This window comes from Anomalospiza imberbis, chromosome 33 (genome assembly GCF_031753505.1).
Source record: "Anomalospiza imberbis isolate Cuckoo-Finch-1a 21T00152 chromosome 33, ASM3175350v1, whole genome shotgun sequence".
NCBI classification, from domain to species: Eukaryota; Metazoa; Chordata; class Aves; order Passeriformes; family Viduidae; genus Anomalospiza; species Anomalospiza imberbis.
Genome location: NC_089713.1, coordinates 1,499,466 through 1,523,350, shown reverse-complemented (window position 1 = coordinate 1,523,350; position 23,885 = coordinate 1,499,466). Strand labels below are relative to the sequence as shown.

The window sequence follows — 23,885 nt, the reverse complement described above, 5'->3', positions numbered from 1 at the left end:
CTGGACAGTGCCCAGGCAGAAAGGGACCTGGGGGCACTGGTCGACAGCAGGCTGGACATGAGCCAGCAGTGTGCCCAGGTGGCCAAGAAGGCCAATGGCTCCTGGCCGGGATCAGGAATGGTGTGGCCAGCAGGAGCAGGGAGGTCATTCTTCCCCTGTACTTGGCACTGGTGTACTTGGCATTCTTCCCCTGTACTGGCACCGTACCTCGAGTGCTGTGTCCAGTTCTGGGCTCCCCAGTTTGGGAAGGACATGGACAGGCTGGAGCGTGTCCAGAGAAGGACAACAAGGCTGGTGAGGGGCCTGGAACACAAGTCCTGTGAGAAATGACTGAGGGAGCTGGAGTTGTTTATCCTGGAGAAGACTCAGAGGTGACCTTATCACTCTCCACACTCCCTGAAAGGTGGCTGCAGTCAGGTGGGGGTCGGTCTCTCTCCTAACAACAACTGACAGGACCAGAGGACAGTGTCTTAAGCTGCACCAAGGGAAATTTAGGTTGGATATTAGGACAAAAGTTTTTTTATGGAAAGGGTGATAAAGTACTGGAATTGTCTGTCCAGGGAGGTGGTGGAGTCACCATCATGGGATTTGTTTAAAAAAAGACTGGATGTGTCACTCAGAGCCATGGTTTAGCTGAGGTGGTGTTAGGGCATGGGTTGGACTTGATGACCTTAAAGGTCTCTTCCAACCCAGCAATTCTGTGATTGTGTGACATCACAGACCAGGTTTTGACATCATATAGTTGGCTGTGACATCACAGGTTTATTATGTCACATCACCGAGCAGTCTGTGACATCAGAGCATGCCTGTATGACATCACAGAGCAGAGCAAGCTGTGAGGTCAAAGAGTGTGCTGTGACATTATAGGGCGGCTGTGTTCCATCACTGAAGGTGTTGTGACATCACAGGGTGGGTCTGTGAGCCCACAGAGGTGTTGTGTGACATGTTCAGTGAGTTCTGCCATCACTGAGCAGGCCGTGACACCACAGAGTAGGCTGTGACATCATCAAGGAGGTTGTGACATCACAAAGTCAGCTGTGACATTACAGGCTGGCAGTGTGACATCACAGAACGGGCTGTGAGGCCACAGAGAAGATGCTGCCATCATAGAAAAGGGCTCTGTGACATCACAGAGCAGCTGTGTGATGTCACAGAGCACACTGCAACATCACAGGGCAGATTTTGTGACATCACCGAGAACACTGGGACCTCAAAGAGCAGGCTGTGACATCACAGGGCACCTGTATGAAATCACAGGCAGCCTGTTACATCTCAGAGTTGGCTGTGTGAAACTACAGGACAGCTGTGTGACATCACAGGGGCTGTGTGAAATCACAGGGGCTGTGTGTGACATCACAGGGGCTGTGTGACATCACAGGGGCTGTGTGAGGTCACTGGGGAGGTCACTCCACCCCAGCCCCCCCTCACAGTTCCCCCAGAGAAGTCCAACGCTGCTCGTGCACAGAGGGGTCCCCTGTCCCCCCGGGTCTCCCCGCCCCCGGTGCCGCAGCCTCCCCCAGAGGATGTTCCACAAAATCGACCCCAGAGCCTGACACGGGGACAGGGGCTGGGGCTGTGGGGGGTGGGACAGGGGGACAGGGACCCCCCGGCAGCGTCCCCGTGTCCCCCAGGGCCAGAGCCTGGGCCAGGGCTCCTTCACCCTGTTACCAACGAGGGCTTGAGAGCGCTGAAAAAATCCCTAGCAAGGGATCAGCAAAAACCAGATTTAATATTAAGTGACAGCACCAGAAAGTTCCTTGGCAAGAGTCACTCTGCTCCTGACTGGACACTTCAGGCACACCAAGGAGACATCGCAACAACAAAACCAAACAGAATGCAGGCAATCAAACCAGAAATGAGCCAAGACCTGGGGCTTTCATTGCTATTGAAAAGAACTGTCCTTCTTGTCCAGGTGCCAATGGCCACAATTGGGATTTCTCCTCCAACACTGCCTGTTGTGACAGACTGGAGGAGATTGTTGGCTGGAAACATTTCATGTGTGGGGAGGAAGGGGCAGGTCCAGCCTTGCCCTGCCCTGGAACCCCAGCCCTGCCCTGCCCTGGAACCCCAATCCCCCCAGAGCCTCTATCCCAGCCCAGCAGTGTCTGCCAGACCCTGGCACAGCACAGGCAATGCTCCACAGCCACCTCTGGAGCCCCCAGCCCAGCTCCTGAGCGACCAAATCACCCCAAGTCCCACCTGGGGAAGGGCCCAGGAACACCAAGGGGTATTTAAGGCTGAGCACAAGGCAAGCACACATCTTGACCCTACCTCCCCTTGGAATTTCTATCTGAACCAATGCTGGAATCCAGGAGTTGGTAGCTGAGTTTGTGCTTCTCTGCATCTTATTTGTCTTTCTCTTTCTGTGTCTAATTCTTCTATTTTTGTCCCCATGCAAATTTTGATTAACTTAGAATTGAACAGGATTGGAGCTTGTGAAGTGAATGGGCCAAGTGAATGCATATAAAAGTGTATTTTGTTCATTGAATGTCATATTAAACCTTTTGCCAAAGTTTCTCTGGGTTTCTAAAGTTCCCAAAAAAGGCTGTTTTGTTGTTTGGAGCTCCGGAGAATCTCTTGTTGGTATTTCTCCAGTGCATCCAACTCAGAGGACACAAACAATTGTAATTCCTCTTAAATGTCTCCTTGAGAGAGTTGTTTGGGGGATGGGAGTCAGGGCTTGTGTGTCCTGCTTGGCACAGCCCAGGCAGGGCTTTCACAGCCACATTCCACACTCCATTTCCCAGCTGGAGCCGCTGGTGCCTCTGAGTTCTGCTGCCCCAGCCCCAGGGACGCCCTCCTTGTCTGCCCATTCCCCCACGGTCTCTGGGCAGGGATGGCCTCAGTGGGGGCTGCTGACATCCTCAGCACCTTGGAGCGCCCTGGAGCCACCTCCGGCCATGGACGGCGGCCAGCGGCGGGGAATGCCCCGGGGTGAGGAGGGAGGACACCAGCAGAGCATCCCCCCGGGGCAACGACGAAGACAGTGCCGGGATCAGGCGGGAGGAGCACGGACCTCCACCGGAGCATCCTCCATACGTAAGGTGTTTTCCAAATTAAAATTGGCAAAAAATCTTATTAAATTCTGTGGCTGATCTTTGCTGTCTCCACGAGTCGCTCGCCACCCACACAAATCACAAAGTTCCCACTCAAAAGTGGGACTGGGAGCACACAGACCCTTCCCCATAGTCTAGGGACCCCCAGAAGACCCCTCCCTATGGACTGGCCACCCCAGAAATGGGGCTAGGACCTCCAGAGAAACCTCCCCATTAACCTAAAACCCCCCAAAATGGTGCTGGTGCCCCCAGAGACCCATCCCCGTGGGACTGGAACCACCACAGACCCATCTCCATGAACCTACAACCCCCAGAAATGGGACAGGGACCCCCAGAGACCCCTCCCTATGGGCCTGGGATCCCCAGAATGGGGCTGGGACTCCCCCCATGTGAGCCACGCCCACTCCCCGCCTTGCCCCTCCCCCAGCGTCAATCCAACCAATCAGCGCCTGGAACAATCAGTGCAGGAACGCCTTCCGCATCGACCAATCAGATCGCTCTCTCATTCTGGACCCACCCCTTCGTTGTGACATCACAAGCGGCCGTGACACTCAGCCCCTCACCACTATGACATCACTGCGCTCCCATTGGCTGTCGGTGGGAGGGCGGGGCTTGCCCGGACTATAAAAGGCGTGTGCTGGCACACAGGGCTCAGTGCGGGCCCGGCGATGGGTGTGGCGGCGTTGGCGGCGTCAGAGCCCCGGGAGCGCCCCGGCGCCACCTCTGGCAACGGATGGCGGTGAGGAATGCCCCGGGGGAGAGGGGGGAGGACCCCGCCAGAGCATCCCATGGGACAGTGAGCACCGAGAGTGGCGGGGCATCGCCCTGGAATGAGGACGATGGAACTGGGAGGACCAGGGCAACCAGCGGAGCATCCCCGGGGCTGAGGAAGGAGAATGCCAACATAGCATCCCCCGGGGGCAACAGGCATTTAGGGATTTTAGGGATTGGAGAGTGTAGTTTAGTATGTCACATGGATGAGAAGTTTAGGTTTTACAATTTTTAGCATATTGTAGATTGTTATTAACACCAATCACTTGGTTTTTAAAATTTTAAAAGTTTAATAATAATAAAATGGTTATAAAAATAGTAATACAATTAGAGTAATGAAAATTTAGAGTTAGGACAATTACAAGACAATAAAAAGCAAAGAATTACGGATGTCCGGATGCTCTCGGGCACTTAAGCCCAATAAGCATGCCTTGTGAACAAAGGAATAATCTTTAAAAGCAGTAGCCTGTTGCATATTCATACATCTCATACATGATGCATAAATTCCTTGCAAATTAAGAACTTTTCTGGTTTTTGTCAACTTCTTCCCCTTAATCGTGGTGGTTTCATAAAGACAGAGAGAAGGTGGAAGAATGTTTGTCTTTTCCGATAAGGAGGCAGTAATTCTTTATGGGCCCCCATCATTGTCATCTCTGTGTGAAGAGTTTCTTCATTATCTCATCTCTTGCTTGAGCTAGTAAAAAAAAAAACCCACATACATAGGTTCTATTTTAACTACAAAACTACATATACCATACTATTAAAATGTTAATACAGCACTTCTAATTAATATAACATAATACATATAGTATTCAATTTAATATTTGCAAAAAGCCAATCATAAAATATGCATTATTCACAACTAACACAGCAGGCAAAACGCCAAAGGGAGGGGGGGGTGAGCTCACTCTCACCCGACCTTAGCTGTAGTACGCGCCGGCGGCCACCAGATGTCACCAGAGGACACAAGGAAAAACGACGCACCACAGCTTTGGTCACCATGAAGAGACTAATTTATTTTTTCTGACTCCAATCATTTATAGTTCTCAAAAGGTGCAAGTGGATTGGAAGGTGAACGTGCCACCTCTCCAACGACACTGGACAAACTACCAGTCTATCAAATTTCTCCGCCTCTATGAAAGAATGCAAAACAAGAGGTTGTTTACAGAAAGTTGCGTGAGAAAGCTCTCTACAAGAATGTAAATTCAGAAGGCTTTAGAAAATCCTAAGAAATCAGGGCGACAGGGTCACAGTCAAAGTCAGGAGGCAAAAGAAAGGAATTGCTGAGGAATGATCTTGGATCAAGGTAAACATTTACAGTCAGGGCAGTCAATTGGTACAGATGGGGGTACACTCTGGGGGTGCAGCTAAGGCCATGAGGTCACAGCAGGCTCTGGGGTCACAGCAGGCTGAGGTCACCACAGGCTCTGAGGTCCCAGAGGTGCCAGAGCCCCGTGCTTGCACAGAACCACAGAACCCCTTTTAGGTTTTTTTTGTTGTTGTTGACTCCCTGGGAGCACTTGTAGTTCTCCACCCCTGCTATTTTTAAATTCCTCCAATTGCATTTTCAGGGGACACTGGTTAACCCAGTGCCCAAGGTTCTTACAAAGCAGGCGTGGCTTTGTGGGGTCAACCATTGCTGGTCCTCGCTGCTGCCCAGTGTGCCACTGTGCTGATGGAACGGGCACTGGACTGGCAACGGCGACTCTCTGTGGTGGCCTTGGCAGCAGCTTTGGTCTGGTGTCCTGAGCCACACTCCTCAGAGGCACTTTCCTGTTACAAACTAGAAGCATATCTTTTAGTGTGGGGGGGTTCTAAAGGTAAGCTTAAAATCGCAGCTCGACACTGTTCATTCGCATTTGCAAATGCCATTTCCTCTAAAACTTCTTCCCTTGCATTTTCTTTCCTAACTTGGATTTCAATAGCTCTAGTTAACCTTTCCACAAATTTCAAAAAAGGCTCTGATGGTAGCTGTGTGATCTTACTATATGGCTCGAGAGGGCCGTCAGGTTGAAGGGCAAAGAAGGTTTTTTCAGCTGCATCTCTGACTCTCTCAAGGACTACCACAGGGATTACTGCAGCTTGGACTGGGGCCAGAGACCACTGGCCCTCACCGGAGAGATGCTCGATGGTAATTGGCACACCACTGGCATCCTTTGCTGTGTTTGGATCAGCATGCAAGTCTGGGAGGGCCTCTTTCAGCAGCTGTTTCCGTGCCACTTCCCATAGTTTGAATTCTGTAGAGGTCATGAGGCACGAAAAAAGATGTTTTAAATCATGTGGGACTAGCACAGTCCTCCCCAGTTCGGCCTTTAAAAGGCCACGGAAGCATGGGCTCTGTGGGCCATACTGTTGGTGTGTTTTGCAAATCTCTCTTATTATTTGCTGTGCAAAAGCTTTCCAATTAGCAGCTGTGGCTCCTCCCCCTTGCCCTGCATGCTGATATGTGACAGGGGCGAGTGAGAAATCGGGACCCTGCGTTGGCTCTGCAGTTCCCTGCTGCTTTTCCCTTGATCGGGAAGCATTGGGATCACTGGTGTGGCTACAGGGGCGAGCAGTGGGTGAGCCCCCACCGTGGGAACCCGGGCAGGGGGCGGGGCCACCGTGGGAACAGGGGGCGGGGCCACCGTGGGAACAGGGGGCGGGGATGCCTGGTGACGTCACGTCGGCAGACGCCCCCTGGGGGAGGGGCGGAGCTGAGGGAGTGCCAGGTAAGGTGGGGGGAGGGAAGGTGTCACGAGGATCGGGGGGCGTGAGGGGAAAGAAAGGATTTTTGGGATGCTGAGGGGAATCATGGGAAGAAGGAGACCAGGTAGGGCGCGGTGCCACATGGCATCCTCCATTTTCTTGGCTCTCTGGGGACTGGGAGCCATTTGGGTGCTCACTGCTCTCCAAAAAACCAACACGTGCTCGGGGTTTCTGGGCTGGGGAGACAGGGTGGGGAGAATTCCATGCAGTCTGGCCAGGACTTTGTGGACAGAGGGACTCGGGCACTTCAAGATGCTCAGGGAGCCAGCTTCCCTGGGCGTGAGCAGAGTCTGCTCTCCTTAAAATACTGAGTTTTGGGGAAGAGGGTTCAGAACTGGGGTGGGGAGAAATAGGAAGAGCAGAGGTACATTCCTTGTTATTTGGCTTTTCCTTCACTTCCCTTTGCTTGAGTAAAGCTGATCGAACTTGCGAACTCCAAAACACAAATTCAGCTGAAGACATGTCCCCAGACCTTCCCAAGGTTATCAATTTGTGACCCACTGTGTCCCAAAAGTGGGTATTGTGGACTTGTTCAGGAGAAACTTGCGGGAAGTGTAGAAAAAGCCACCTTATAAACTGTTTCAATTTTCCCTTAGAAAACTATACATCTCCACTAACTAGCATTCCTATAATCCGATAATATACGCCTTTCTGTGCTGTGCTTAGCTTAGCCCCCATTGTAGACGTAAAATGCACTGCACAACCTCACACCGACCAAAAACAAACCCGAATTCGCTACCGATTTCCAAAAACCGCGGTTAAGAAGCGGAAACAGCCAGATTTCAGCCCTGAACGCGCAGCAGCCTGTGCAGCTTTTAAAACTGCCGCCGGCAGCAGCAGGGATCCCCCTCGCCGCGTGGCTGAGCCGCGGCTCAGCGCCGCCCATGCGTGGCGACAGAGCCCGAGCCCCGGTTCTGCCCCCGCTGCCCGCGCCCTCCCGCCGCTCCGGGCAGCCGCCGCCGCCGCGCCGAGGGGGCAGGCAGAGCCCGCCCGCCCGCGCCGCGGAACACCTGAAAGCCGCACCGTGCCGCTGCCAAGGGGAGGGCCGGGCAGAGCCCCACCGCTCCCGACCCCGCGGGGCTGCGCAGCCCTGCCGTGCTCGAGATAACAGCGAAAAAGAACATGTCCCTCGTCAGGGACTGTTTCTGAGCTCCCCACCCCCCTGTGGAGCGGGGATACTCACCCAAATCGGTGAGCGGTTCGTGTCGTGGTCCAGTGAGGTCTTCTCTTCACCTGAATAGGACTCCTCGGGGCAGGGGGAGTTACCCTATTCTCCCTCCGGGAAGCTCTGGCTCACCAAAAAGGAGCTACGCTTCCCAGAGGTGCAGGACGGCCACGAGCCTTCTGTGGGATAAGTCCCAAAGTCTCTCCTGGAGAGCTGTCCTCACAGCTCTGCCAGTGGACGCCAAGCTGCCATGAAGTCTCTCCATGGTCTTGTGAGGTTCCGAGAGCTCCGGAGTGTCCCGTCGGGGCTGCAGGATCGGATCAGCCTCCACGTCTGGGCGCCAAAATATCGGTGTTATCAGTATTGAGAACGGGATGTGCCCTGGCTTATCTGGCCCCTGCTGCTGGACCAAATGGCAGCAACTGTGGTGTTTCACCCCAGAGACACCTTTGCCTGGCTGGATGTCGCAGCTGGGCGCATGGAGACAAGCCCAGACATGCCGGAGCTCCGGTGGCGGCGGGATGGAGCTTCCTCTCGCTGAGGCTCCACTCCTCAGGTTTCCCGCTGCCGGAGAATCCTTTAAGGCGATGGTGAAGGAAAGGAGGCGGTTCTGAGGGAGGGTTTGATCCAGAGCTTTTATTCTGGCCGCAGGCCTCTGAATGTAGCAACAGCTCCGAGCAGAACTCCCTGCAGAGCTCTGAATTGGGTCACTGCTCCATCAGAACTCTCCGGACCGCGTGCTTCCCCTTTTTTTCACCTGGGGGAGGGGAGGGGGAAGGGATCGGGAGCCTCCAACCAGGTACGGGACAGGAGGCCTCAAGGGACAAAGGATACCTGGATGGCCCAATGCCCCCCGGGGGTGCAGGGCACCCTTTGACTCTGCCAATCACTGGGACGCACTTCTGGAATGCCAGGAGTGACAGACAGTGCTGGCAGGGGTCAGGGTGGGGAAAGGAGGAGTGACTGACACACCTGGGAGGACACCTTCAGAGGAGAAAACCGGGGTTCTGGGGAAACCCATGAAAGCACACCGCAACTCCTAAAATCACCCACACAGGAATAAGATTCACCCATATGGGCCCAGTTTATCCTAAACTCACCCAAACGGGCCCCAACCCCACCCACGTGGGCCTAAAATCACCCAAAGGGATCTGAAATCCCCCCTAAACCCCACCAGAGTCGGCCTCAAATCAGCCACAGGGGCCGAAAATCCGCCCGAAAAGGCTCGGAATCCCCTCAAGGGATCTGAAGCCCACCCTAAACCTGCCCAGTTCAGCCCAAAATCCCCCAAAGGGGCCGAGCCTGAGGCCGAGACCAGGATCGGCTCCGGGGTCGCTCCGGGACCCCCGCGTTTGCTCCGGGCAGTTTTGGCCGCGGCCCCGGACGGGCCTGGGCGGGACCGGGAGGGACCAGGGAGGGCTCCGGGCATTTGGGGCTTTTTTGGGCTTTGGGGGATCGTGTTGGGAGTTATGGGGGAATTGGTGGGGTTTTTGGGGAGAATTATTAGTTTTTGGGGGAGCTGGGGAATTTTGGGGAGTTTGGATTTTGGGGGGGGGTTTATTGGTGCTTTGCGGAGGGGGGATGTATTTCTTGGGGTGTTTGGGGGTTATTTCAAATTTCTTGTATTTTCTTTTGAATTTTGGAAGGTTTTACTGGGATTTTGTGGGATTCTCTGTAATTTTGGGGGGTTTTATTGGAATTTTTGGGGGATTTTGGGGCATTTTCTTGGAATTTTGGGACCATTTCGTGGGATTCTTTGGGGATTTGCATTTTAATGAGATTTTTTTTGTTTGTTTGTTTGATTTTTTTTGTGGCATTTGGTGAGCTTTTTGGAGTTTTTTAGGTGTTGCCAGGATTTCTTTGGGTCTTGGGGTGATTTTGTGAGGCTTTTTGTGCTTTTATGGACACTTTTGCGGGGAATTTGTGGGGTTTAATTGGAATTCTGTGGGCTTTTATTAGGATTTTAGGGTGTGCAAGTGGGATTTTCTGAGATTTAATTGGGATATCATGTGTTTTATTGGGACTTTCTGGGGTTTTAAAGAGATTTTGGATCCTCTCAGCCCTTCCCCACACCCAAGGACAACCCCAAAGCCCTCCCAAAATTCCACTAAAACCCCCCAAAATCCCCTAAAAATCCTAATAAAACCCTCCAAACCCCCAAATAATCCCACAAAATCCCAGTGAAATCCACCAAAATTTAAAAAAAAAAACCCAAAAATTTCAATAAAGCCCCCAGAAATAATCCCCCCCAAAATCCAAACCCCCCCCCCAAATCCACAAAACCCCCCAAAAACCCAATGAATTCTCTCCAAAAACCTAACAATTCCACATAAACTCCAAACAAAATCCCCCAAAGCCCAAAAAAGCACCCAAAGCCCCCCACAACCCCCAGACTCACTGGGGGCCGTCCTGGATTAGGGCCCCAGTGGAAATCGGTCTTTTTCTGGGTGACCAGGTAGACAGGGCTCACAATCTGGCTGTACTCAGGAATGTGCATTCTCCAAAAACTTATAGCACCTAGGAAAGCTCGTGTTTCCTTCTTGCTGATGGGTGGAAACATCGCTGTGATCTTGTTGATGACCTCAGTGGGAATCTGACACAATCCGTCTTGCCACTTTACCCCCAGGAACTGGATCTCTCAGGCAAGTCCCTTGACTTTGCTCTTCTTGATGGCGAAGCCGGCTTCCAGCAGAATCTGGATGATCCTCTCTCCTTTCTCAAATACTTCCATTGCTGTGTTCCCCCACACAATGATGCCATCGATGTACTGCAGGGGTTCTGGAGCTTCACCCTTTTCCAGTGCAGCCTGGATCAGTCCATGGCAGATGGTGGGGCTGTGCTTCCACCCCTGGGGCAGTCGGTTCCAGGTGTACTGCACGCCTCTGCAGGTGAAAGCAAACTGAGGCCTGCATTGTGCTGCCAGAGGAATGGAGGAAAACACGTTGGGAATGTCAACAGTGGCGTACCACTTTGCTGCCTTGGACTCCAGCTCGTGCTGGAGTTCCAGCATGTCCGGTACAGCAGCGCTCAGTGGTGGAGTCACTTCATTCAAGGCACGATAGTCCACAGCCAATCTCCATTCTCTGTCAACGTGTGCACAGGCCAAGGGGGGCTGTTGAAGGGTGAATGGGCCTTACTGACCACCCCTTGGCTCTCCAGCTCATGGATCATTTTGTGGATGGGGATCATGGCACATCGATCCATCCAATACTGCCGGTGGTGCACGGTCAAGGTGGCAATTGGCACTCGCTGCTCTTCCACCCTCAGGAGTCCTACTGCAGATGGGTGCTCTGACAGTCCAGGTAAGATGTTTAATTGCTTAATGTGCTCTGCCTCTACAGCAGCTATGCCAAAAGCCCACCTGAGTCCCTTTGGGACTTTGTAATAGCCGTTCTGGAGGAAGTCTATTCCCAGAATACCCAGGGCCTCTGGGCCGCTCACAATAGGATGTTTCTGCCACTCCTTCCCAGTCAGGCTCACCTCGGCTCCCAACAGGGTCAATTGCTGTGATCCCCCCGTCACCCCAGCAATGGAAACAGGTTCTGCCCCCACATGTCCCGATGGTATCAGGGTACACTGCGCTCCAGTATCAACTAAGGCATCGCATTTTTGTGGCTCTGATGTGCCAGGCCATCAGATCCACACTGACCAAAGATCCGCTTTTCCCGTGCCTCTCCCTGGCTCGAGGCAGGGCCCCTCCAGCCCTGGTTATCCTTTCTTCCCTGAGCATTCATACTAGAGGTACCTTCAAGGGGATCTGACAGATCATACCCGGCAGCTCAGTCACCGGAGGCTGAGTCTACCTTCACCTTACTGTAATCCTCTCAGTTAGTGTTACCCTCCTTGAGTTGACACACCCATGCTGCCAGGACAGAAGTGAGTTGATGTACTTCAGACCTGATTAGCATAAAAAATTTGTAATCAGAATGCCTTGGCAAGAACAAACAGAGCTTTGAAGACTGCAAGAAGACTGAATCAAGAAAGAAGATTGAATCAACTTCTATTAGCAAGAGATGTTGCAAAATGAATGTTTGTTTGTGATGATTAACCCAATTATTGTAGAAAAAATTACTAGTCTTCCTAGAATTTGTATAAGCATATGTAGTCCATGTAAAAAACACGTTCACTCTCCTGTGAAAATGTAAAAAGTTTAATAAAAGACAATAGGAGACAAGGACCATGGAGCAAAGGTTATTTATGGCTGGGTGCATCTTGGCACTCAGCCTAGACCACCCTGTTACCTTCGGGGATCCCCCTTAAATACCTTTTCCCTTACACCAGCCTGTTGCATATTCATAGCCGCTTATGCATATTCATAAACGAGTTTACATTTTCCAGGAGCTATTTTACATGGCCCCTCTTTGGGTCTGCCTTTTCAGAGCATGCGTGTTCCTTGGCTGGGGTTTGGCTCCTTCTCTTTATCCCTTCCAGTTTGGGCCTTGGTCCGCACTGCCTTCAGACGGTGAGTGCTGATGGTTGGCAGATCTGTACAGGTGTGCTCATCCTGTGTTCATTGGATGTTATCCCATCCAAGCAGGCATTTTAACACAAGCATACTTCCATCAGCTATTGCACTACTGTGTCTAAGCCTAATTAACAGCAAAATTAAAAACTATATATTTGGAACAAAGTTACTTTAACATCACATATATAAAATCCATTTTAATATTTGTGAAAAGCCAATATTATAATATATAAATAGAACACTTCTCTCCTGCAAGTAAGGGCTGACACAGCTCGGCTTCTTCAGCCTGGGCAAGAGACTTAGACTTGACCCAACTGTGGCCTTCCAGTACCTGAGGGCAAGCTACAGGAAAGATGGACAGGGACTTTGTACAAGGGCAGGCAAGGACAGGACAAGGGAGAATGGATCCAGGTGGAAAGAGAGTCGGTTTAGGTAAGGAATTCAGAAAAAATTCTCTCCTGGAACAGGTTGCCCAGAGAAGGTGTGGCTGTCCCGTCCCTGACAGTGTTCAAGGCCAGGCTGCATGGAGCTCTAGACAAACCGGGCTAGTGCAAGGGGTCCCCAGCCACAGCAGGGGGGTTGCAGCCGTGTGATTTTTCAGATCCTTTCCAAACCAAACCATGCCACGACTCCACGATTCTGGGATACTTCCCCTCCTCATCCTCTGGCAGAAAAAGGATCTTGGCCCCAAGCTCCACATTGCAGACCATGTCTTTTGGCAGCCTGCAACTGTCTCAACAGAGGATGAAAAGAGATGACATTACTGATACGATTTCCCTTTTCTACTTGAAAATTAAATGCTCCACTCCTGTCCACTCTTGCAAAAGTGTCTGAAGAGGCAATTCTTCCCCATGAAATGCTTCGTCTCAGCCAAAGAAGAAAGAAGCCACAAGCCAACACGCTTCTTTATTGCTACATTGTTTGATTTGGTTACTTCTCGAATAGGAATTACTTTGGGGTTTTATTTGTTAGTTTCTCTCTTTCGTTCTGCGGGGCGCGCGGCAGCTCCTCCGTTGGGTTCGCGGAGGCAACGGAGGAACGTTCGCGAGCTCCGGCGGTTCCGCAGCAGCAGCAGCAGCAGCAGCAGCAGCAGCAGCAGCAGCAGCAGCAGCAGCAGCGCTTCTCTCGATCGGTTTTCCGCTCGACTTTCCACTCGCTCCCCATCCCCTTCTGCCTCTCACACTCACTCTATTCCCGTCCCGTCCCGTCCGTGTTCTGCCTCTCCCAGCCCGGCTCATGCCGCGTCCCGCAAGGCGCCGCTCGGCGGGGCCGCCCCGTGCCCGGCCCTGGCCGTCCCGCCGTGGAGCCGCCTCGGCCGGTCTCTCTCCGTACTGGCTGTGGCATTTCTGGAAGTGCCTCTTGCTTTGGTGCTGGCGGAGCAGCGCGGTCTTTTGGCTCCGCCTGGCGCGGGCTCTGGGCTGGCCCCGGCTGGGGCCCCGGCCCCGAACCAAGCCCCTCCCGCGGTTCCGCCCGCAGCCGCCCCGCTGCCGCCCCGCGCCCGCCCCGGCCCCGACAGCGTCGCCAGCAGCTTCCCCGCTCCGAGCTCCGCCGCTGCTCGGCTTGGCCGCCGGCCCCGAGCCGCCGCAGCCCGGGGCGGCTCGGCAAGCAGCAGCGCGCCGGGCGGTCGGGTTCCCGGGGCAGAAGAGCGGGAGCGCGGTGCCGCCCGCACGGGCGGAGAAGCCTGCCCTGGAGCAGCTCTACCGGGAGGGCCCGCTGCTGGGGAGCGGCGGCTGCGGCAGCGTTTACTCTGGGACCCGGCTTGCCGACGGCGCCCCGGTAAGAGACGGGGCCGGAGCGGAGGGGGCGGCGGGCGGCGGGCGGGGAGCTCAGCCCGGCGCTCGCCTTGGCTTGCAGGTGGCCATCAAGCGAGTGCGCCGGGATCGCATCTCGGAGTGGGCGCGGCTGGTGAGTGAGCGGGGCCAGCGGGAGAAGCCGGCGGGGCGTGCCGGGCGGGGCTGAGGCGAGGCCCGGCAGGGTGGCAGCCGGAACGCTGCGAGGGGAGCGAGCGAGGAGTGAGCGGGGGCCGCGCAGCGTCCCGGGCCGGGCAATGGCCAGCGGCGCCGGGGCCGGGCAGGGGATGCCCAAGGCGAGGCGCAGCATCGGCCCCGCTGAGGGCATCGCGGTCCCCCCGCAGCACAACGGCGCCCTTGTGCCCATGGAGCTGGCGCTGCTGTGGATGGTGTCGTGCCCTGGCTTCCGCGGCGTCGTGCGGCTCCTGGACTGGTTCGAGCTGCTCGACGGCTTCGCGCTGGTCATGGAGCGTCCGCAGCGCTGTCAGGACCTCTGGGACATCCTGGCCGGGCGGGGGTTCCTGACGGAGCCCGTGGCGCGGGGGCTGTTCCGCCAGGTGCTGGAGGCCGTGCGGCACTGCACCAGCCGCGGCGTCCTGCACCGCGACATCAAGGCCGAGAACGTCCTCGTCGACCTTGCCACGGGCGAGGCCAAGCTCATCGACTTCGGCTGCGGCACAATCCTCCAGGACACGTTCTACACCCGGATGTCAGGTGAGCCCAAAGCCGGGGCCCAGACGGGCAGCGGAGGTTCCCCCCTTTGCTGGCAGAGGGGGAAGAGGGAGGCAGGGAGGGAGGGGGAATCCTTCTTCAGCTGGCTGCAGCCAAATTGCTTTTCGGCGGGGCAGGGGCTGGCTGTTGTGGAACGGGAGCTGGCTGGGAGGGAGGGAGGGAGGGAGCAGCATGGGCCTGATGAGCTGTGCCCGTGTCCCATAGGAACGCCGGAGTACTGCCCACCGGAGTGGATCCTCTTTGGCTGCTACCATGGCCAGCCAGCCACCATCTGGTCCCTGGGCATCCTCCTTTATGACCTGGTCTGCGGGGACCTTCCTTTCCATACAAACAGGGACATCGTCCAGGGCCAGCTCTTCTTCCCACCCCGGGTGTCTCAAGGTGGGGATGCGCCTTCAGGGCTCGGGAGGAAGAGCGGGGTTGGGAGGGGGCAGCTGGCACAGAAGCGTCCCGCTCCAGCAGCTAGTGAGGAGGTTGATCTCCTGGGTTAGCTGGAGGAGGTGGCACGTGTGCCTCTGTGCTGCTCTCCTCCGGAAGGGAGGATCAATGGGAAGCTTTTGGCTGCAGCTCCGAGCACTCCTAGTGTGGCCTGGGCACTGTGGAATGTGGGAGAGCACGGACAGGAGCCTTGTCCCACTGAGTGGCGGTTTCTGGTTTCTCTGCAGAGTGCCAGCACCTCATCAGGTGGTGTTTATCCATGGAACCCGCAGACAGGCCATCACTGGAAGACCTTTTTGAGCATTATTGGCTGCAGGAGCCCTGCCTGGCCCAGGAGACAGCAGAGATCCATCCCTCTGCTCAGTAGGATCCAGGAGCCCAGCAAGTACCCGCTGCACACGTCTCGTGGCACTCCAAGAAAACCCCGGAGCGTTTCCCTGTGGCCGCGGCCCGGAGGAGAGAGCGCAGCCAAGGAGATGCTTCCGCTGGTCCCCAGCGAGTTGTGGAGGGAGCGTCTCAGTGCTCCCCGTCCCATTGGAGAAGTGGTGGCAGTGCAGTGAAGGTGCCACGGACTGGAACAGGGGAAACATCCCCCTGCAGCTCAATGGCATCGAGATGAGCCCGCAAGCCGAGGCACAGCTGGCGTGTTCTTCTGGAGCACCACGTGGAGCTGGGAACACCATCCTCAAGCTGGCCGCTGGCGGGGCAAAGCCGAGTGGCTTTGGCTGCGGCCCCTTCCTGGAGGACACGCTCTGCGCCCCGATGAAATCAAGATGAGTCCCCAGCTGGCGCAGGGGCGGGGGGATGCTCGTGCTTCCAGGCATGGCAGGGCTCGGGCTGGCCACGCGCCGCAGGTTCCCCACTCGGCGGCACTGGGGAATATTAATTTTTCGCCCGGCCGCCAAGCTGCTTTTTGGTGGGACAGGGGACGGGTGTTGTTGAATGGGAGCCAGCTCCTGGCCTTGCTGAGAGCTTCTGCCAGCCAGCCTGGCACGGGCTGGGGCGGGGGCAGCCAGCCTGACAAAGCATCCATCCATGTGGATGGGGGCAGCAGAAGGGGACGGGTTCTGAAGCCGTGCCCCAGCTGATCTGCTTTGCAGGCCCTTGAGGAAGGGGTGCGTTTAAGGGCAGGAAAGGTGGGGTTTTTCCCCACCCATGGACAGGTTTAATTCTCACATGGAGTGGTCAGACCCTCCTCAAGCCTGTGAAACGGTGACAGGCTTTGTAGCTTCTTCTTGTTTCCAGGTCTCGTTTTGAATTGATTTCATGCATTTGTTCTTTGTTTTCCCAGGAAGATTATACCTGGTGCCTGGACCGGACGGGGAAGTGCCTGCACCGTCCGTGGAGCACCTCCAGTGCCAGCGCTACCCCAGGGGCCATGGTCTGCGGGGACATCCCCTTCAAGAAGGATGAGGACCTCGTGCGGGATCGGCTCCTCTCCTGGCAGCAGGTCTCCAGAGGTGGGCACCCGGCTCCACAGCTGGACTGGCAGAAGGGCTTCGGGCAGAGGGCAGCTTGCACACGGGCATCCCGCCCTTGCAGCTGCTGAGGAGGCTGCTGTGCTTAAGCAGAGGAGGTGGAACGTGGCCTGCCACGCTGCCCTTCTCTCGAAACAGAGAATGGCTCGGGAGTTTGGGCTCTGAGCACAGCCAGGAGCCTGGCCCGGGCCCAGGCCATGGTGGGACAGGGGGACAGGAGCCTTCTGTGACTGACCGTGGCTCTCTGGTTTCTCTCCGCAGGCTGCCAGCACCTCATGCCATGGAAACGGCTCCACTCGGCCTGCCAGTCTGGGAGGGCTGGAGGGCGGCGGGTGCTCATTTGCTGTCAAAAATAATTTTTTTTTTTTTTTTTGTCATCGTCACGATCACAGCATTTCTTTCATCCTTTTCCAAGGTTTTGGCCTCCCTTCCTCCAGGCTAATCTTTTTGTGTCCTTCCTCAGCCACTTGATGGCATTTGGCAGGGGGGGTTAAGCAATGTGAAAAGTTCAACAACAGCTCCTGTTGCCAACTGCAGCAGCCCCTTCAAGAGCCCTGAGCTACCAGCGAGGTCCACATCTGCCTTGCAAAAGGGAGTGGTTTGCAGCCATGGGGTTGTCGCCCTGCTGCAAAAGCTGGGAGGAAATCAGAAGTGGCAAAATGCCAATTTGGCTCAAGCCCTGCCCAGTTTCTTCATCTTTTCCCTCTGCTCAGTGATAGGCAGGCAGGGCTGGACTCCAGCGAGGTTCAAGCTCTTGGCGCTCCCTGGCATCAAGGGGATCAAGTCAACTCTTGTATGCAGTGACTGCAATAGAGCTCCTGAAGGAAAAAAGGGAATGTCGTGAGGTGGGGCCTCCTTCTTGTCCCCTTTGTCTGCCCAGGAGCCCCTTGGAAAGGGAAATGCCCACACGGGTTTATCTGACTCCTTCCCAGCCAGCCTTTCCCTCACTCCCGGGTCTCATTTGCTCCGCAGGCTTCACCAGCTCGCTCAGCTCGGAGGAACTCTCAGAGGAGAAAACGCTGCCTGGCGTGGGGCTGTCTGATCCCTGTCTCATCTGGATTCCGTTTGCCCTGCTCCCTCCCCCATCCCAGAGTCCCAAGGATGCCCCGCAGCCCCACGGTCCTGCAGCAGATGCCGGGCACGTTCCCTCCACCGCTCCTTGGTGGCCCTGGGGAGGCTCCAGAGCCCTCCCTGTGTGTGGGACAGCTGCTGCAGCACCGCTGCGCCTGCGTGCGAGCAGCGCCCGAGGAGCAGCTGCGCAAGTTCCGAGTCTGAAGCAGAATCTTCAACGCACACAAATGACAACTGGCATCTCAGGGGCTGCCAGGAGAAGCTGAATCCATCTGCTCCCTGCCCTTTCCAGCCATAGCCTCGCCGATGCAATTGGAAGAATTGCCCCTGCCCAGGAAGCTCTCATGTAGAAGAGAGGAGCAAAAGCCACGTGTTTCTGAAACACAAAATGTCAGAATGAGGTTCCTTAACACTAATTTGCTATTTAAGAGGGGATCATTTATTGAGGCCTGAGGCCCAGTGAGGGATAAATCCTAACCTGACGTGGACATGTAATTCTACCAGTGTGTTGCTCATCTACAGTCGCTAAATGCCAATTACAATTTACCCATTTCCATAAAACCCACCCCAAGTTCCCAGGTTCAGTCCTTGTTTTCTCTATCACTGCACTCTTGAGCCAGATGTGTTCTTCTTCTCTTCCAGCCATCCTTGCTGGGAAAGCAGCCCCTGCATGCCTTGTTCCTGTGCTGAAAGTTCACAGGCACGGTAAAAATGGAATGAACCCTTTGGGTCTCAAGGCCAAGGCTTTGTGTGGCCAGGCAGGGGCAGGCAGGAGGCAGAGCTGTCAGCAAAGGAAGGGGCCAGCGAGGTGGGGCAGCCGGGGGATGACGACAGCCTGCAGGGACAGAGGCCAGGGCAGGGACACCGCAGGACAGCCTGGGCTGCAGAGGGCACAGGGATGTGCAGCAGCTGCAAGGCCCTGACAGAGCCAACCTGTGCAGCCCTTTGGCCATGGCTGCTGGCCCTGGGCCTGAGGCCACGAGGGGACAAGTGACCCTTGCAGCCCTGGGGCCTCATTGCCTCCTTGTCCCCGCTCAGCAGCCTGGCAGGGGCCGCTCCATGGTCCTGCCCTTGGCATGGCACATCCCCACATGGCAGTGCCCATCCCGGGAAGAGCCCTGAGCAAGGAGGGAGGGACAGGATCTGCCTTGCCAGGGGCTGGGGCTCAGCCTTGGCCCTTTGCATTCCTGAGACACATCCAGGTTTGCTCAGCACCAGAGACACCTTTGCCTTGTTTGTCCCCACCTGTCATCAGTGCCTCCAGTTCTCTGCTCTGCCTGGGGCCTGGGGACACTTTGATGTGAATTGTGTCCTTGAGTGGAACCCATTAACAGTTAAAGAAAGTCTGGACTTTGAATCTGACTTCTTGAGTTTTTGAGAAGGTCTTTGAGCACACTCTGAGGGACTGGGTCTGATGCAAACAGCACCACAGCCCCAGAGGGTCATTAAAGTCCTGGTGCTGTGTCTGTGCTGCTGAGCTGGGCCAGGCTCCTGGCCCAGAGGCAGCTCCTGGCAAGGGCAGCGCTGCAGAGAGACAGCTCTGGCCAGGAGCAGCTCCTGTGCACAGCCCAGCAGGGCTGGGGCACTGCCAAGGCATCCCAGGGACACGAGCAGGGCACAGACAGAGCTCACAGGGGCTCAGCACTGGCAGGGGCTGTGGGGTGTCCCAGAGGGGGCTGTGTCACAGCAGCACCTCTGTGGCTGTGTCACGGAGGCACAGAGCAGCTGTGATGTCAGAGAGGGGCTGTGAGACTGCACAGAGTGGGTTGTATGAAGTCACAGACTGGGCTATGACATCACAGAGTTTGTTGTGTGAGGTCATCAAGCAGCTATGGCATGATAGAGGGGACAGTGTGACATCACAGAGCAGGCTGTGACATCATGGCATGGCTGTACGACATCATAGAGCAGGCAGCGAGGTCAAAGTGTGTGCTGTGACATTACAGAGTGGCAGTATGACATCACAGGGAGGGTTTTGTGGCATCACTGAGGGGGTTGTGACATCACAGGGCAGGCTGTGACATCATAGAGAAGGGTATAAGGTAATAGAGCAGATCCTGCCATCATAGAGAGTGGCTCTGTGACAACAGAGAGTGGGTTGTGACATCACCGGGTGGCTGTGTAATGTCATAGAGCAGGCTGTGACACCAAAGAACAAATAGTGACATTGCAGGGTGACATTGTGGCATCTCACAGTCTTCTGTGACATCACAGAGCAGGTGTATGACATCACAGGGTGGCATCTCAGAGTTGGCTCTGTGACATCACAGGGGCTGTGTGACATTACAGGGCAGCTGTGTGACATCACAGGGGCTGTGTGACATCACCGGGGCTGTGTGAGGTCACTGGGGAGGTCACTCCACCCCAGACCCCCCTCACAGTTCCCCCAGACAAGTCCAACTCTGCTCGTGCACAGCGGGGTCCCCTGTCCCCCCGGGTCCCCCCGCCCCCGGCGCCGCAGCCTCCCCCAGAGGATGTTCCACGAGATCGACCCCAGAGCCTGACACGGGGACGGGGGCTGGGGCCGTGGGGGAGTGGGACAGGGAGACAGGGACCCCCTGGCAGCGTCCCCGTGTCCCCCAGGGCCAGAGCCTGGGCCAGGGCTCCTTCAAGCTGTTACCAACGAGGGCTTGAGAGCGCTGAAAAAATCCCCAGCAAGGGATCAGCAAAATCCAGATTTAATATTAAGTGACAGCACCACAAAGTTCCTTGGCAAGAGTCACTCTGCTCCTGACTGGACACTGCAGGTACAGAAAAGGAAACAAAGCAACAACAAAACCAAACAGAATCCAGGCAATCAAACCAGAAATGAGCCAAGACCTGGGGCTTTCCTTCCTATGGAAAAGAACTGTCCTTCTCGTCCAGGTGCCCATGGCCAGAATTGGGATTTCACCTCCAACACTGCCTGTTGTGACAGACTGGAGGAGATTGTTGGCTGGAAACATTTCATGTGTGGGGAGGAAGGGTCAGGTCCAGCCTTGCCCTGCCCTGGAACCCCAGCCCTGCCCTGCCCTGGAACCCCAATCCCCCCAGAGCCTGTATCTCAGCCCAGCAGTGTCTGCCAGTCCCTGGCACAGCACAGGCAATGCTCCACAGCCACCTCTGGAGCCCCCAGCCCAGCTCCTGAGTGACCAAATGACCCCAAGTCCCACCTGGGGGAAGGGCCCAGGAACACCAAGGGGTGTTTAAGGCTGAGCACAAGGCAAGCACACATCTTGACCCTACCTTCTCTTGGAATTTCTCTCTGAACACTGCTGGAATCCAGGAGTTGGTAGCTCTGTGTGTGCTTCTCTGTATATTTTTTGTCTTTCTTTCTTTCTGTGTCTATTTCTTCTATTTTGGTCCTCGTGCAAATGTTGATTAACTTAAAATTGAATCAGCTAATAGTCTGTGAAGTTGAATGGGCCAAGGTAATGCTTTGGGAAGTGTTTTTGTTGATTGAATGTCATGCTAAACCTTTTACCAAAGTTTCTCTGGGTTTCTAAAGTTCCCAAAAAAGGCTGTTTTGTTGTTTGGAGCTCCGGAGAATCTCTTATTGGTATTTCTCCAGTGCATCCAACTCAGAGGACACAAACAATTGTAATTCCTTTTAAATGTCTCCTTGAGAGAGTTGTTTGGGGAATGGGAGTCAGGGCTTGTGTGTCCTGCTTGGCACAGCCCAGGCAGGGCTTTCACAGCCCCATTCCACACTCCATTTCCCAGCTGGAGCCGCTGGTGCCTCTGAGTTCTGCTGCCCCAGCCCCAGGGACACTCTCCTTGTCTGCCCATTCCCCCACGGTCTCTGGGCAGGGATGGCCTCAGTGGGAGCTGCTGACATCCTCAGCACCTTGGAGCGCCCTGGAGCCACCTCCGGCCATGGATGGCGGCCAGTGGCGGGGAATGCCCCGGGGTGAGGAGGGAGGACACCAGCAGAGCATCCCCCCCGGGCAACGACGAAGACAGTGCCGGGATCAGGCAGGAGGAGCACGGACCCCCACCGGAGCATCCTCCAAAGGTAAGGTGTTTTCCAAAGCAAAATTGGCAAAAAATCTTATTAAATTCTGTGGCTGATCTTTGCTGTCCCCACGAGTCGCTCGCCACCCACACGAATCATAAAGTTCCCCCTCAAAAGTGGGACTGGGAGCACACAGACCCTTCCCCATAGTCTAGGGACCCCCAGAAGACCTCTCCCTATGGACTGGCCACCCCAGAAATGGGGCTAGGACCTCCAAAGAAACCTCCCCATTAACCTAAAACCCCCCAAAATGGTGCTGGTGCCCCCAGAGACCCATCCCCATGGGACTGGAACCACCACAGACCCATCTCCATGAACCTACAACCCCCAGAAATGGGACAGGGACCGCCAGAGACCCCTCCCTATGGGCCTGGGATCCCCAGAATGGGGCTGGGACTCCCCCCATGTGAGCCACGCCCACTCCCCGCCTTGCCCCTCCCCCAGCGTCAATCCAACCAATCAGCGCCTGAAACAATCAGTGCAGGAACGCCTTCCGCATCGACCAATCAGATCGCACTCTCGTTCTGGCCCCACCCCTTCATTGTGACATCACAAGGGGCCTTGACATTCAGCCCCTCACCACTATGACATCACTGCACTCCCATTGGCTGTCGGTTGGAGGGCGGGGCTTGCCCGGACTATAAAAGGCGTGTGCTGGCACACAGGGCTCAGTGCGGGCCCGGCGATGGGAGCGGCGGCGTTGGCGGTGTCAGAGCCCCAGGAGCGCCCCGGAGCCACCTCTGGCCATGGACGGCGGCGAGGAATGCTCCGGGGGAGAGGGGGGAGGACCCCGCCAGAGCATCCCATGGGACAGTGAGCACCGAGAGCGGCGGGGCATTGCCCTGGAATGAGGACGATGGAACTGGGAGGACCAGGGCAACCAGCAGAGCATCCCCGGGGCTCAGGAAGGAGAATACCAACATAGCATCCCCCGGGGGCAACAGGCATTTAGGGATTTTAGGGATTGTAGAGAGTAGTTTAGTATGTCACATGGGTGAGAAGTTTAGGTTTTACAATTTTTAGCATATTGTAGATTGTTATAAACGCCAATCACTTGGTTTTTAAAATTTTAAAAGTTTAATAATAATAAAATGGTTATAAAAATAGTAATACAATTAGAGTAATGAAAATTTAGAGCTAGGACAATTACAAGACAATAAAAAGCAAACAATTACGGACGTCCGGATGCTCTCGGGCACTTAAGCCCAATAAGCATGCCTTGTGAACAAAGGAATAATCTTTAAAAGCAGTAGCCTGTTGCATATTCATACATCTCATACATGATGCATAAATTCCTTGCAAATTAAGAACTTTTCTGGTTTTTGTCAACTTCTTCCCCTTAATCGTGGTGGTTCCATAAAGACGGAGAGAAGGTGGAAGAATGTTTGTCTTTTCCGATAAGGAGGCAGTAATTCTTTATGGGCCCCCATCATTGTCATCTCTGTGTGAAGAGTTTCTTCATTATCTCATCTCTTGCTTGAGCTAGTAAAAAAAAAAACCCACATACATAGGCTCTATTTTAACTACAAAACTACATTTACCATACTATTAAAATGTTAATACAGCACTTCTAATCAATATAACATAATACATATAGTATTCAATTTAATATTTGCGAAAAGCCAATCATAAAACATGCATTTTTCACAATCCCTCCTCTTATTCTTTATAAATCATTTGGCTTGAGCAATATTTCTTATCTAATTGCATTCTTTAGACTATGTTAGTAATCAAATAAAAGATGGGATTAAACAAGGAAGAAACATCAGAACAGTTGTAATCCTAATTTATTCCACTATCTATTCTTCAATACATTACCCCATCAGTTAGTTTTTAACATTTTTTTTTCCACTTTTGGACCGGTATCTGGGTTATTTCTTTAATTCTAATGCCTGAGCGGCTTTGTTTGTTATCTTCTCTATGACTGCTTGGAGTCTTATAATACGATTCAGTATATAATTTGGGTTTAATAGAGAGGTAGATTGCTGTGCTGGTTTCACTTTTTTTTTTTTTTTAACTAATGGCCTTTTTGCCTAATCTTGGACTGTATTCCTGAAATCAAATGTAAAACAAATCCATCTCTCTCATTTTGGACATTCAATGCCCCATCTATTACCACTTTTTCCTAAGTTCCTTGTAATTCAATATTTTTCCCCATTTTTTTTTTTGCAGGTACT

General features: G+C 54.4%; 1 protein-coding gene and 1 long non-coding RNA gene across 2 annotated transcripts in view; one reads left to right on the top strand and one right to left on the bottom strand.

Annotated features, from left to right (window-relative positions):
* The window catches only part of LOC137463983 (uncharacterized), a 118,997-nt gene that overhangs the window by 17,405 nt on the left and 77,707 nt on the right, over window positions 1-23,885 (bottom strand). The window lies entirely within an intron of this gene.
* Window positions 3,725-15,969, top strand: LOC137463996 (serine/threonine-protein kinase pim-1-like). Its single transcript, XM_068175331.1, is given in 7 exon segments — window positions 3,725-3,795; window positions 13,588-13,981; window positions 14,060-14,110; window positions 14,340-14,709; window positions 14,932-15,108; window positions 15,393-15,520; window positions 15,522-15,969. Coding segments are annotated over 7 exon segments (1,395 nt in total). The 3' UTR covers window positions 15,726-15,969.